This window comes from Papaver somniferum, chromosome 8 (genome assembly GCF_003573695.1).
Source record: "Papaver somniferum cultivar HN1 chromosome 8, ASM357369v1, whole genome shotgun sequence".
Taxonomy (NCBI): domain Eukaryota; kingdom Viridiplantae; phylum Streptophyta; class Magnoliopsida; order Ranunculales; family Papaveraceae; genus Papaver; species Papaver somniferum.
Genome location: NC_039365.1, coordinates 139,218,541 through 139,232,891, shown reverse-complemented (window position 1 = coordinate 139,232,891; position 14,351 = coordinate 139,218,541). Strand labels below are relative to the sequence as shown.

Sequence of the window (14,351 nt, the reverse complement as noted above, 5' to 3'; positions counted from 1 at the left end):
AACCAATGAGAACGCGAGGTTATGCTCACCACCCAATAGGAGAGAGGGTAAGATCCACCATTGCTACTTTTATTCTGGAGTGAGGGATGGTATTGAGTTTTTAGGTTGTTGATACCGATGGAAGATAGGATGAACTTTTGTTTACAAAGATTAAGTATATTATATATCATTGTGCAAATAGTGATGAAAAATAGAATGAATCTTTGATTATTCCGCAGTATTGGTCCTTCCATAATCCACATCTTTGTGTATATACTGTATTGCTCCGTAAGTTTTCTTATGTTGAGCATGGCCAATTGAATTGATCATTTTTCTTGTGGTTAATTCAATTGAGTTTTTTGGATACAAATTCATGTTCTCATGTGATTTGATTATGTCCAAAGAAATCCTTCTTTTCTTGTAAAAGTAAGGTCGCTCTTGTTGTTCTTCCGGGAATGACATTTTACGGGGGAGAGTTCTTTTAAACTTGTGCTTAATTGCCAAATATTTGTGGGGAGTGCAGCTGTGGAATATTGTAGCAGTTTTCTTGTATATTTATAAACTCCTTGATGAATGCATTTAACTTCGGCTATATGATTGCATCTAAAAAGTTGATATGTTGTTCTCTTTTGGTCAAGAAGTATCTCTATGAAAATTTCGTTAGGATCCCACTAGTTTTCGTACCTTTGCCAATCTATATTGACAAAAATGGGGGGAATTATTATGTAGTTTCATACTACAAATACATATGGTTTACGGATCATTATGTAAGGGGGAGTGGTTTTCATTGTGAGATGAAGTATTGACTAAGGAGGAGTGATACATATCATCATAGTATTGTTGTCAAAGTTGTGATACAATTGAACTTTGATGTTGTGTAATAATACTATGACACTGTATAACAATAATTGAGAGCAACTGTTTTCTCATTGTTACTGCTACGGATCTTCAACAACTATGATGCTGAGTTGAACACGTTTAGAATCATGGAGTACTTGGAAGTGACGAAGATTTCGAGTAATGTTGAAGAGCCAAGGAGATCAAGCATTTGGATGAGAAGCTACAAAGTTTATTTATTTTTTAATCCATATGTATTGATAGTTGGGTTATTTAACGTTTGGTACCCAACAAATGTCCAACACTTAGCTTTGGTACCCAATATTTAAAATATTAAGGGTTGGTACCTTGACCCATTACAGACTGTTTAGTCAAACCATTGACCAAAAAATATCTGGTATCTATTAATTTTACATAACGGGGTTAAATTACCGTTGACACATGAATTCTAAGAAAACATGTGACCTGCTCTAATTTCATCTAACGGTTTCAAAATAATCAATCCAACGGTTATACTAAATTAGAACCATATATACTCTTCTTCTGCATCCTTTCCACCACCATTTCTTTTTCGGAAAATGTCCCGGTGGAGTCTTACCTATGAATGGTTGGATTCATCATTCTTACGAAGTTTCCGACTTATACTAGTCAACTCCCGAACAGGTTTGAATCAACACCTAAGTTTCATATTTATTGATTTTGATGATGTAGCCTACTACGTTTGAAGTCAGAACCCTCCTGGAGCTTCTTGGTTCATAGTTTGTATGTCGTTATACCATATTTGAAGTCCGAATAGACACTGAGCTTCATACTTATCGATTTTGATGATGTATCCTACTAAGTTTAAAGTCTGAACCCTCTTGGAGATTCTTGGTTCATAGTTTGTACATCTTTATACCGCATTTAAAGTTCGAATTGAAACTAAGCTTCATATTTATCGATTTCTATGATGTATCCTGCTAAGTTTATAATCAGATCCCTCCTAGAGCTTCTTGGTTCATAGTTTTTATGACGTCAGACCACATTTGAAGATTGAATCAACACCGAGCTTCATATTTATCGATTTCGATGATATATCATGCTAAGTTTGAATTCATAACCCTCCTAGAGCTTCTTGGTTCATAGTTTGAATGTCGTTATACCACATTTGATGTTCGAATCAACACTGAGCTTCATATTTATCGATTTTGATGATGTATCATGCTAAGTTTGAAGTCAAAACCCTCATGGAGCTTCTTGGTTCATAGTTTATAAGTCGTTATACCACATTTGAAGTTTGAATCGACACTGATCTTCATATTTATTGATTTGGATGATGCATCCTTCTAAGTTTGAAGTCCGAACCCTCCCGAAGTCTACCAATGTGAACTAAAGCTACTTCATGACCTGTATGGCTGGTCGAAATTACTTCATGACCTATGTGGCTAGTCGAATTTCAATACGGAAGCACAAAGAAAACACACTTGCCTTGATCCATATAACACTCTTTCATCAAATCTTTATCGTCCAAATTTTTTCATAATCCGTATGAAAGCAATTTTATCACCGTCCAGATCCTTTTATACAAAACGATCAAAAGAAAATTATCTCACCTTAGCAATTTTATCTTACGCCTCTCATACTGTTTCTATTATCTTCCGCCTCCCTTACAGAAGAAAACCCTAACTCACAAAAACCCTAACTACCACCAAGGAATCTCTTTCTCGCACTCGCTATGTAAAAAACCTTAGGGAAGTTGTAGATCGGTTAGATATTTAAGAAGTAGTCCGCTGAAATTGCAATGGCTTCTTTATAACTCATTTTCTCTTCTTCTCTGCTCTTCTTCTGTTGAAAATTGAGAAGTTAGATTGAGGTATGGCTTAAGGAAAATTAAATCTAAAATAATAAGAAGTTGGTGTTTTTGCTAATTATGAAGAAGGGGATCAAGAACTAGGTTTTCCTTGTGAATCGTTAATTGAGTTAGAAATGGAGAAACTAAAGATGATTTGGTGAAGAGACAGTATGATGACGAAGAATTAGTGATTGATGTGTGAGTTGAATGAACATTAGAGAAGTTAGAGTTTATGTTCTTCTCAAAATAGATATTAGGGTTCTTGGATGTAATTGAATCAAGTGATTGAAATTGAAATTGAGGTTTTAGAGGAAGGATTAGAGATGGGTATGTTTCATTTAAAAATTTGATTGATGTTGTGAAGCTGTTAAGGAAGAAATTGAAGAAGGTAATGTTGATGTTGGATCGAATTATAGGCCATGGTGGTGGTAGAGGCAGAGTAGGCGGCATAGGAGGAGGTCGTTGTAGTGGTGGAATGAAAGGTGGTAGTAAAGTGATTGTTGAACAACATATACATGAAGGTGTTTTCATTTCTAAGGGTAAATAAGATGCACTTGCGACAAAAAATATGGTTTACGATGAATTTGTTTATGGTGAGAAGAGAGTTTCTTTCCAGAATAATGATGGGACTAGATTGAGTACCGAGTCTGGAATTCTTTTAGATCAAAGCTTGATGCTGCTATACTTGGTGGTGTTGACAATATTTGGATTGTAAGTATTTTTTGTGTATGTGTTTTTAATTTTATTTTATTTTAAATTTTGTCATTGTTTTATCACTAATGGTGTTTGATTTGCAATGTCAGGTCTCTGGAGCTAGAGTTTTGTATCTTGGGGCTGCTTCTGGTACTATTGACCAGGTGTTGGTGGGATGGTTGATGTTATTTTCTCAGACGTTACTCAACCTGACCAGGTGTGCGCTGTGAGGAAGTGATGAAATTGTTGTGGGTGTTGATACTTGGATGTACTAAAAGTGGTGAAACATCCTTTCAGGGAGTTTTGATGCAATTGCAACAGGTAATCTCTACTTGGATGATCTTTGAGTTAAATTTATCTGTATTAGTACTAGTTTCTAATTTTACAAAATTCATTTTAATGAACAACGGAAAACAATTTTTTTTTATGACTGATGATTCATTCTCAATTATTCAATTGGCAGCATTCTCAAAAAGAGGATTGGATTGTTTAAATTGGACGGAACCAATTTATTTGGATCTTGTGAGGTTTGTACTCAACTCAAAGAATTGGAAAAAAAAAATATACTTTCTTTTGTGTATGTAACCCATTTTTGAAATGGCTCTGGTTACTTGCATCACGCCTAATTTCAACTTATAGATGATTCTTCCTTCAAATCTTACATGCTCAAGAGTTACGGCAACAACGCCACTTAGCTACATAACCACTTCTAGGACAATGATACTGCTAAGGGAGCTAATATTGCTTTCTGCAATGATGTTGTGCTTATTTCAGTATGGGTGAAGAAGCTGGGGTTGACCTATATTGTTTTGTTGTAGGAAGACTGGTGGAGATGAGGAACAGATGGCAGCTACTGCAGCTTACATAAAGCTTAAATGGAAGGGCCTTCAGAAGAAGGTTGTCTTTGTTATTGTTATTACAGATCTCAACACCTGTCATCGCACATGGTGAGCTCCTTATTCTTATTAGTGTGAATTAGTGCATATGTTGCTTTCACATTATCAGATAAATTGTTCAAACTTGCCTTTCAAATGAGTGAATCATTTTATCAGAAGAATATTTAGAACCTGCCTTTGATGTACAGAAATGGGATCAGTTTATTCATAATACGAACCATAGTTTACTTGAGGATGATCTGTGAGGTTATACAATCATAATTTTTTGTTTCAGGTTCAACACTGGTGTCAATCGATGTGATTGCCATTCTGACGAGGTTGCCAAGAGGGCATTGGTTGATGGCCCAGAGTCTTCCCAAATTCGTGTTTTTGGTTTGCCAGTGAGGCCCTCATTTTGTCGGCCTGTAAAGAAAACTGCAAAAGCTCTCCGCGAAGCACTATTCAATGCAAAACCTGGTAAAGCAATCGGACAGATCATCATCATATGTGGCCGGAACAAAATCTTAGCTTCTACACTAGAAACTGGTCCATGGAAAGTCCCACTAAAGGTAATTCACTTGTTCTGTATATCTAACTATGTAGTCAAGTGGATTTGTTTTTTGACAAAATCACTTTTAGATGTTTTTACTGGAGTCAATAACAGTTTTCTTTGTTCACCACAGATCAGAGGATTCGAGACCCAAATGGAGAAATGGATGGGTTCTTGTGACTGCATTATAACCAAAGTATGGAGACACATTTCTTCTCATTAGTATTTTCCTGGAAACCCATCAGTTACTTTATCCATCTTTACTTGCATTGTCTTTTTTTTAGTTCTTATGATTTTTTTTTAGGCTGGATCTGGAACAATTACGGAGGCGTTGATAAGGGGCCTTCCGATCATGAAGCAATGGCTAGGCAGTTGTATAGCAGGTTCTGGTGTTGTGTTGGTGCAGTCGTTTTGTGCAAAAGTGTTGTTAGTTTTTTTTTTTTCCTGGTGTTGAAGTTCCATAAAACTAATCTTCTGTAGTAACAAACAATTCTGATCTTCTTTTCAAATACATGGTTATGTAAGTATTACAGATTTCATTTTGTGTTGAAATTCTCAAAAAAATAAAAAAATAAATTCAAATCTAATATGTACCACAACTCATAATTAGAGTTGTCAGAAGTGACATAGAACTCAAACCAAAGTTTTCAAAGAAATGACATAGAATTAGAGTTGTCTCAATCTCGTATCCATAGACGATCACACAAAGTGTGAACCGATTAGTTGTATTGTCTCGACTCAGTCCATAGACAATCACTTTCGGAGAAAGGACTTATAGGTAGGAAAAGTTTTAGCTTGAGGTATATTTGGGTACCCTCGCTTTTCAATTGGTATTAGAGAAGGAAAACACGAAAAGATCTAACAATCTGTGTTTGGTGCAATCCAACCTGTAAGAATGAATCTAATAAGTGATTCAGTTAACGTTCCACCAAGATTTAACGGAACTAATTATCCATTATGGAAATCGGCCATGAAGGCTTTTCTTCAATCCTGAGATTTTAATACATGGCTATTAATCGAATACGAATACCAACGTCCGATAGATTATTCAGAGTCAGAGTTCAACCGACTGGCGTCGTATACTCTTGAGAAAGGATTCTTGCAAAACAGAACTCTGATGGTTTAAACGCCATTATACATGCATTTAGTGATGATCTTCTTCACCATGTGATGTCTTGTAGAACTTCTAAAGAAGCATGGGATATTCTTGAGACTGTATTCGAAGGATATGAATCTGAAAAAGAAGCTAGACTTCTCACCCTTTCATTTGAATGGGAACATCTCCATATGGATGATAACGACACCTTTGAGGAGTTTAATTCTAAACTTTCTGAGATTGTTAATGCATCTTTTCTTCTTGGAAAGGCAATACCTGAAAAAGAAATAATATGCAAAATTCTCAGATTGTTACCATCCAGATACGAGTCTAAGAAACATGCCATAATAGAAGGAAATGATCTTTCTACACTTTCTCGAAGCTCTCTTGTAGGAAATTTAAAGATTTTTGATAGAGAAATTCTGCTGAAGAATCAAACTGAGAAACGTTGCCAAAAGGTATGGCACCTATTGAAAAGGAGCTTGACTCAACTATTGTGCTTCTTGCACAACGAACTAAGAACATTTATCTTGTGATAAACGTGTTCCTGATACGTTATTTGTTTGCCATAAAAAGGTTAATGATGAAGTTCAATGCTTCAAGTGCCTAAAATTCGGACATATGGAAAAACACTGTCCCAGCAGAAAAACTAGAAAATGCAATAGGGTGTATGTCTCCACTCTTGATGATATTCCGGAGGAAGAATCCAATGAAGAAATATCTAATTGCAATGCACTTCTTGCCAACTCTAATTGTAATGATTCCCGTGAGTATAATCAACTCCTAGAAAAACTTGAGTTGGGAATTAAGGAAAATGAAAGGTGAAGCCTAGATCTTGAAAACCTTTTGAAGTCCATTTCAGATAAATCCTGTATGGTAGAATCTGAACCAAAAAAATTGGGTGAAATACCAAGAGAATTTGAAATCAGTTTTTCTGATGACACAACAAGTTCTTCATGTGAAGAAAATGATCTCGCTACGATCCTTTGCGAAATCAAACTTATCCAAACCCTTCGAAAAGGGATAAGGAAGACTGAATTTTTTTTTGGCTTTCAAAATGTGATTGCAAACTCTCGCAATTACAAGAGTGAGAAAGAACAGAAGGAAACACAGTCCACTGTGTTGATAAATCATCCTAAGGATGTTTTTGCTAAGAATGGTGAAAATAATTCTCACCTTAACACACACTGATGGTGTTGAGTGTTGTGTCCTCACTTGTTTCCCAAACTTCTGATTGTGAGGAAGCATAAATCTGGGCAAGTTATTCATAATTGTTTCTTTAGTGAAAAATATTGAATATTTCTTATTTTTGGAAAAAATAATTTTGGTTTCCTTTTGTTAGAGCACTGCTCGGTCGAACTAGCATGCGTTGCTATCTCAAGCATGTTTGTCAATGTTAGTGATCAAAACTACAAGTCTTGATTTCTAATCTCTTATATCTAAGTCTCGGACTAGGATAGTAAGTGTGGTTGAGCTCAAGGACTTCATGGCGATTCATCATATAAGTAGAAGAACTACTCAAGGAACCGGCGGAACTTCTCGACAAAAAGGTATGTGGAGACTTGAACTTATCTATCACTCAAAAGTCTATATATTTTATCTCCTACTCTTTGAGACAAAAGTCGTATGCTATATATATAGAATAGATTATACACATCTAGTATTTCGAGCCGAGTATACCTCGCCTATATATATCTCGGAATATGAGTTGGTAAGCTTTTCGCTTCGACCAAGTTTATCTTTACCTAGTGACGAAAGTCATGTATGTTTCAATCACTTTGAAAATTGCTTTGACGAGAAATGGTATAAATACTATATAACGTCCTCTAAGAATATTTCAATGATTGAAATGAGAGTTTAGATTACATAACCAATGGATTCCTTAAACCGAAGTTTTCGAACTTTGTTGATCAAGAGAACCTGAAGTATGGAAAGTGTCAAGTCCGCAAACTGGCGAAGTTCTCAAACCCGAGAATTTCTACTGAAGTTGACAAACTAATTGCGCGAGCCAAGTACGCGAACCCAGTCCGCAAACCGGCGAAGTTCTCATCCCTAGAATTTCTGCTGGAGTTTGTAAACTCTGTCCGGTATCTTAAGTGAGCGAACTTGAGAAGATTGTATATCTAAAGATGATTTCTGAACTTAATCTTAAAAGAATAAGGAATACTTTTGGAAACTGTGGCTATAAAAGTTCATGAACCGATTCATGTGAATCAAATCATCTTTGCTTCAATTATATCTTGTGTAGTTACATAAGATTTCCTTGTAATTGAACAACTCTCTAACTAGTTCATTTGAGTCACTTGAACTAGTTATGGTGAAGAAGAAAATGGTTGATATGAAATGCCCATATGGCTAACCTTTTGGTTGATTATTGTTGAACCAACAATGTACACGTTTGGGTACGGTTAACAAACCTAGAAGCGTGCATTTCATTTGTGTATAACAAGCTAAGTTTTCGATCTAACGGTTGAGAAATATTAGCTTGGATCTAAATCAGGTTTTCATCTAACAGTGGATATTGTTTGCTTTGTAACGAAGGCAAAACCCTGATTTGAAAGACTATATAAGGGGACATCTAGCAACTCTGCAAAACTAATCCCCACACCTTACGTGTGATACTAGTTTGCTTGCTAGAGTCGGTTCTCCTTTAACCTTTGGTTTTCTTCTTCTATAACCAGGTTAACGACTTAAAGACTTCATTGGGATTGTGAAGCTAGACCGATACTACTTTTATCGTAGTTGTGTGATCTGATCTTGCATCTTCTACCGTAATTGTACAATCATATTGATTGGCTTGAGATTGCTTGATTTCTCCGATAGGAAAGATATAAAAATTAATCACAAACAACTTCGTCTCATTGTTTGTGATTCCACAACATCTTGTTTCCCTACCATACGATTAAGATTGTTGTGAGTTGATTGATTAATCTAGGTTGTTATTTGGGAATATAAGACCGGATTATCAATTGGTTCATGTTCACCTTGATTATTATCAAAAGACTGAACAAAACCTTTTATGGTTTATCTGTGGGAGACAGATTAATCCTTTGATAGACTTGTCTGTGTGAGACAAATTTGTTTATTGTTAAGTCTTCGACTTTGGGTCGTAGCAACTCTTAGTTGTGGGTAAGATCAGCTAAGGGAATCAAGTGCGCAGTATCCTGCTGGGATCAGAGGCGTAAGGAGTACAACTGTACCTTGGATCAGTGGGAGACTGATTGGGGTTCAACTATAGTCCAGTCCGAAGTTAGCTTGGAGTAGGATAGTGTCTGTAACGGCTTAATACAGTGCGTATTCAATCTGGACTAGGTCCCGGGGTTTTTCTTCTTTTGCGGTTTCCTCGTTAACAAAATTTCTGGTGTCTGTGTTATTTCATTTTCCGCATTATATTGTTTATCTTTATAATTGAAATAATACAGGTTGTGCATTGAGATCATCAATTAGTATAATCCAACCTTTGGTTGTTTGATTGTCATTGATTGATCCTTGGACATTGGTATTTGGTACCGTCCAAGTTATTCCTTGTGTTTGATTATAGACTTGCTGATTTCTATTAGCTTGAGTAAATGAAAACAAGAGAGAGATATTAACTCCTTGAGATACTTTTACCTAGATTGAATCTGACTGTATAGTTGATTCTCTAGAAAGTATTTAGGAGTTAGTCCATACAGATTGATAAGCGAAATATTGGGTGGTGTTGTTAGACTCTCGCTTTTTCAATTGGTATCAGAGTAGGAAAACACATTAAAGACCTTATAAGTCTGTGTTTGTGGCAATCTGAGTCTGTGGACAGAATCTCGTATACGCATACCAAGATGTCTTCTAAAGCTGTTAAGTATGTCGAATGTCTTGGAGATACCTCAAAGGATCACTCCTTAGCAGATTCTTCCGAATCCCGAGGTAAGTTCATTATCTCATCTTGTTTTGACAACTCTCTCTCTAACGAGACATTGGGCATTATAGCAAAAGCTGAAATGAAGCTCACCATAATTTCAGAAAGCTCTACTGAGTTGGTTGATTTTAATAATCACGATCATCTCATTGATGAATTTGAAAAGTTTCTTGATCGAGAACATGAACTCTACAGTATTATTGAGTCCTTTTCAAAGAATATTGAGAAAATTCTTCAAGAATCTACTCAACAACGTGAAAAGATTAGTATTCTTGAAGATATTATTATGGAAGACTCAATTAGAGAAAAACGTTTGATCGAGACTCATTCATCAAAACTTAACATACTTCGTGTTGAGAAATAGAAACTTGAAGCATCACTTGTTCTAGCCCATGGACAGTGCAAATCCTTGGAAAAGGAAAACTCTACCTTAAGGAGAAATTCTTCTGCACAAACTAATTCTCATGAGTTACAATACATAATGAAATTTTCTCCAGATGAAGATTGTGTCAAGAAAAGTTTTCATAACTTACAATCTTCTCTGATAGCTATGAATTCTAAACAAGTGCCTGTTGTTGCTTCTCTTCCACGAACTTGTACCTTCTGTGGGAAAAAGAATCACTATGTTATCCATTGTTTTGCCAGAAAGAAACAAATTTCTAAACTTCGTAATCTGCTTATATCCATTGTCAATGGAACAAATAGTCAGTCGACTACCGCAGTAAATCGAATACCCACAGAAAACCAAGAACCTTATAAACATGAATTTCTTCCTAGAAGTCGTCACAAGGCACAAGTACATTCTAGTCGAATAAACTCTCATATTACTAATGAAAGTATTCCCTATGTTTATAAGAATGTTTTTGGTAAATCTAAATCTAGAATATGGATTCCCATATATTCTGATTCCCTTGAACCAATTGCAAGAGGTCCTAGATTTAGTCCTCAGAGAAAGCCTTCAGAAGGATATGCTGAACAAGCTATGTCTTATTTTTATGGACTGAGTGATAATCAAAGAAGGAATGCTAAACAAAAACAACGTTCATTTAATGAGCAGAATGCTCATATTTGTGCAAATTAATCACAAGGTTGATATCTCACCCACCAACAAATCCTAGTTGTGTGAGAATTGAATAGGTATACTCTTTGCAAAGTAATTCTGATTATCTAGCTAATTTCTTATCGTTATTAGATGGATAATCAGTCACATACTTTTACATGAGTATTTTGATCCTTTATTTTTATATTTTTTGTTGTTTTTGTTTTGCTTTCAACTTGGCTTTCGAAAACTACATGTTTTTTTACGGGACTTTTAGTCATCCTCGTACAGGTACATGTACGGTTTTGGGTTTTGTCTCATATACCTATCTTGTAAACCCTTTTTTCTCTCAAATCGTTTATATACCTTTCCTATTGAGTTGAAGTATCTCACTCTAGGTTTCTCTTCAATGGAGTCTTCTTCTTGATCGTGGGATTTGCCTGAAGACTTCGTTGACAACGGTATATAATTTGAGTTTGATAAAGAGAAGAAAACCCTTGTTGAAGTTGAAAGATCTTTTCCTCAATCTCCTGATTCCTACTCAGATATTGGGGAGAAGATTCCAACTAATGTGGTTCTTGATACTCGGCAACTTGTTGGGACAATAAAGTGTCTTGATGCTGTAAGAACTGAGTTGAAAAAAGTTAACTGTAACCTTGCTCTCATGAAGAACCGTGTTAAAGAGCTTCCCAAAAAGGATATTCCCTCAAAGGTTGCAGAGGATGCTGTCAATCACAAGCTCAAAGATCCCAAGACTCATGAAGTTCCTGAACCATCCATATGATCTTTGTTCGTGTTCGGAATAGAACTGGAGTCTATTTTTCTTTAGTTTTTTTTAGTTTGTTTATGCCTAATAAGTCTTCTTTTTGGTTTAGTTTGAAGAATAACTAGTGCTTTGAATAGCGATGATTGTGACTACACATAGCTATTATTTTTCATCTTCTTGTTTTTAGGTTTTTTGGTTTAAATTTTAAAACTCTTTGGAGGATGATGTTTTGCAGTATTTAATTTTTATGATTTGTTATATTGCAACTTGTTATGGGATATTGGTGTTTACGTCCGTGAACTATGTTGTCCCATATCTTGTCAAAAGTAAAGTCGTTCGTGATCGGTATTCGTTTATTGGTTAAAAGAATGAACAAACTTTTGACAAATACAAAAGTTAAGCCTATATTGTCAATCTTTTACGGAAGATAGGTTAAAATCTTTTGTTTGCAGGGATGATGTCTATTATTATTATGCATATAATGATTGAAGATAGAATGAATCCTTGTGTATTCCACGGTATTGATCTTCATTGATCCATATTTTTGTATTACCGTGAGGCTCCATTATGTGTCTTATGTTGAGCACGATACAACGAAGTTGATTATTTTTTATTAGCTTTGTTGGTTGTTCCGTAAGATGCTATATGTTGAGCATTGTGAACTAAATTAATCATCTTTTTTGGTTATTTAGTTATTACTCCATAAGTTTATTCTTGTGTTGAGTATATGAACGATTAAGCTAATCATTCTCTATGGTAAACTTAGTCGTTGCTCCGTAAGTTTACTCATGTTGAGCATAATCAATTAAATTGATCATTTTTTTGTTTAATTTGATTACGTATTCCGATTAAATTAATCATGGGTTTACTTGTGATTAATTTGATTGAGTTTTTGGATATACAAATCATTCTCATGGTTTTGGTGTCCAATAAAAATCCTTCTTTTCTCTTGAAATTAAGATCGCTCGTTGTTGTTCCCTTGGGAATGACATCTTATGGGGGAGAGTTCATTTGAACTTGTGCCTAATGGTCATATCTTGAGGGGTGTGCGGATGTGGAATTTTAGAGGGGTTATCTTGTATCTTTAAACTCCTTGATGAATTCTATTAGCTTCGGCTATATGAGTGCATCTAAATAAGTTGATGTGTGTTCTTTCTTTTAGTCATGAAATGTCTCTTACGGAAATTTCCTTATGATCCCGTTCTTATACCTTTGCCAATTTTATTGACAAAAATGGGGAGAATTAATATGTAGTTCACACTACAAATACATATGGTTTTCGGATCATTGTGTAAGGGGGAGTGGTTTCCATGTGAGGTGGAGTATTGACTAAGGGGGAGTGATACATATCACCATAGCATTATTGTTGAAATTGTGATACAATTGAACTTTGACACTGTGTAATAATACTATGACACTGTATAACAATGATCGAGAATTATGTTTTCTCATTGTTATAGCTACGGATCTTCAACAACAGTGATGCTAAACTTACAACCTTTGGGATCATTGGAGTACTTGGAAATGAAGAAGATTTCGAGGAATGTTGAAGATTAGACTTATGGAAAGGATTCACTAAAGTTTCATTATCTTTTTTGTATTCCATATGTATTGATAGTTTTGTCACTAAAATTGACAAAGGGGGAGATTGTTAGAGCACTGCTCGGTCGAACTCGCATGTGTTGCTATCTCAAGCATGTTTGTCAATGTTAGTGATCAAAACTATAAGTCTTGATTTTTGGTCTCTTATAGCTAAGTCTCGGACTAGGATAATAAGTGTGGTTGAGCTCAAGGACTTCATGGCGATTCATCATACAATTAGAAGAACTACTCAAGGAACCGGTGGAACTTCTCGACAAAAAGGTATGTGGAGACTTGAACTTATCTATCACTCAACAATATATCTATTTTATCTCCTACTCTTTGAGACAAAAGTTGTATGCTATATATAGACTATATTATACACATTTGGTATTTCGAGCCGAGTATACCTCGCCTATCTATATCTCGAAATATGAGTTGGTAAGCTTTTCTCTTCGACCAAGTTTATCTTTACCTAGTGACGAAAGTCATTTATGTTTCAATCACTTTGAAAATTGCTTTGACGAGAAATGGTGTAACAACTATATAACGTCCTCTAAGAATGTTTCACTGATTGAAATGAGAGTTTAGATTACATAACCAATGGATTCCTTGAACCGAAGTTTTTGAACTTTGTTGATCAAGTTAACTGGAAGTATGGCAAGTGCCAAGTCCGCGAACTGCCGAAGTTCTCAAACCCGAGAATTTCTGCTGGAGTTGACAAACTACTTGCGTGATCCAAGTCCGTGAACCCAGTCCGTGAACCGGCGAAGTTCTCATCCCGATAATTTCTGCTGGAGTTTGTAAACTCTGTCCGGTATCTTAAGTGCGCGAACCTAGTCTGCGAACTTGAGAAGGTTATATATCTAAAGATGATTTCTGAACTTAATCTTAAAAGACTAAGGAATGCTTTTGCAAACCGTGGCTATAAAAGTTCATGAACCGATTAATGTAAATCAAATCATCTTTGCTTCAATTATGTCTTGTGTAGTTACATAAGAATTCCTTGCAATTGAACAACTCTCTAACTAGTTCATTTGAGTCACTTGAACTAGTTATGGTGAAGAAGAATATGGTTGATATGAGATACTCATATGGCTAACCTTTTGGTTGACTATTGTTGAACCAACAATGTACACGTTTGGGTACGGTTAACAAACCTAGAAGCGTGCATTTCATTTGTGTATAACAAGCTAAGTTTTCAATCTA

At 35.4% G+C, this 14,351-nt stretch overlaps 1 protein-coding gene across 1 annotated transcript; it reads left to right on the top strand.

Annotated features, from left to right (window-relative positions):
• The first annotated feature begins 2,451 nt into the window (after positions 1-2,451).
• Positions 2,452-11,579, top strand: LOC113306106 (probable monogalactosyldiacylglycerol synthase 3, chloroplastic). The gene is made up of 8 exons (XM_026555083.1): positions 2,452-3,358; positions 3,451-3,661; positions 3,804-3,867; positions 4,163-4,287; positions 4,511-4,784; positions 4,899-4,961; positions 5,070-5,178; positions 11,341-11,579. The coding sequence occupies exons 4-8, from the start codon at positions 4,184-4,186 to the stop codon at positions 11,577-11,579; spliced, it is 789 nt and encodes a 262-aa protein (XP_026410868.1). The 5' UTR covers positions 2,452-3,358; positions 3,451-3,661; positions 3,804-3,867; positions 4,163-4,183.
• Positions 11,580-14,351: the final 2,772 nt, after the last annotated feature.

Coding starts and splice junctions, on each gene's coding strand:
- LOC113306106 (XM_026555083.1), top strand. CDS start 4,184: ATGGCAGCTACTGCAGCTTACATAAAGCTTAAATGGAAGGGCCTTCAG. Junction 4,785..4,898: donor CATGGAAAGTCCCACTAAAG/GTAATTCACTTG, acceptor TGTTCACCACAG/ATCAGAGGATTCGAGACCCA. Junction 5,179..11,340: donor TGTGTTGGTGCAGTCGTTTT/GTGCAAAAGTGT, acceptor ATTCCTACTCAG/ATATTGGGGAGAAGATTCCA.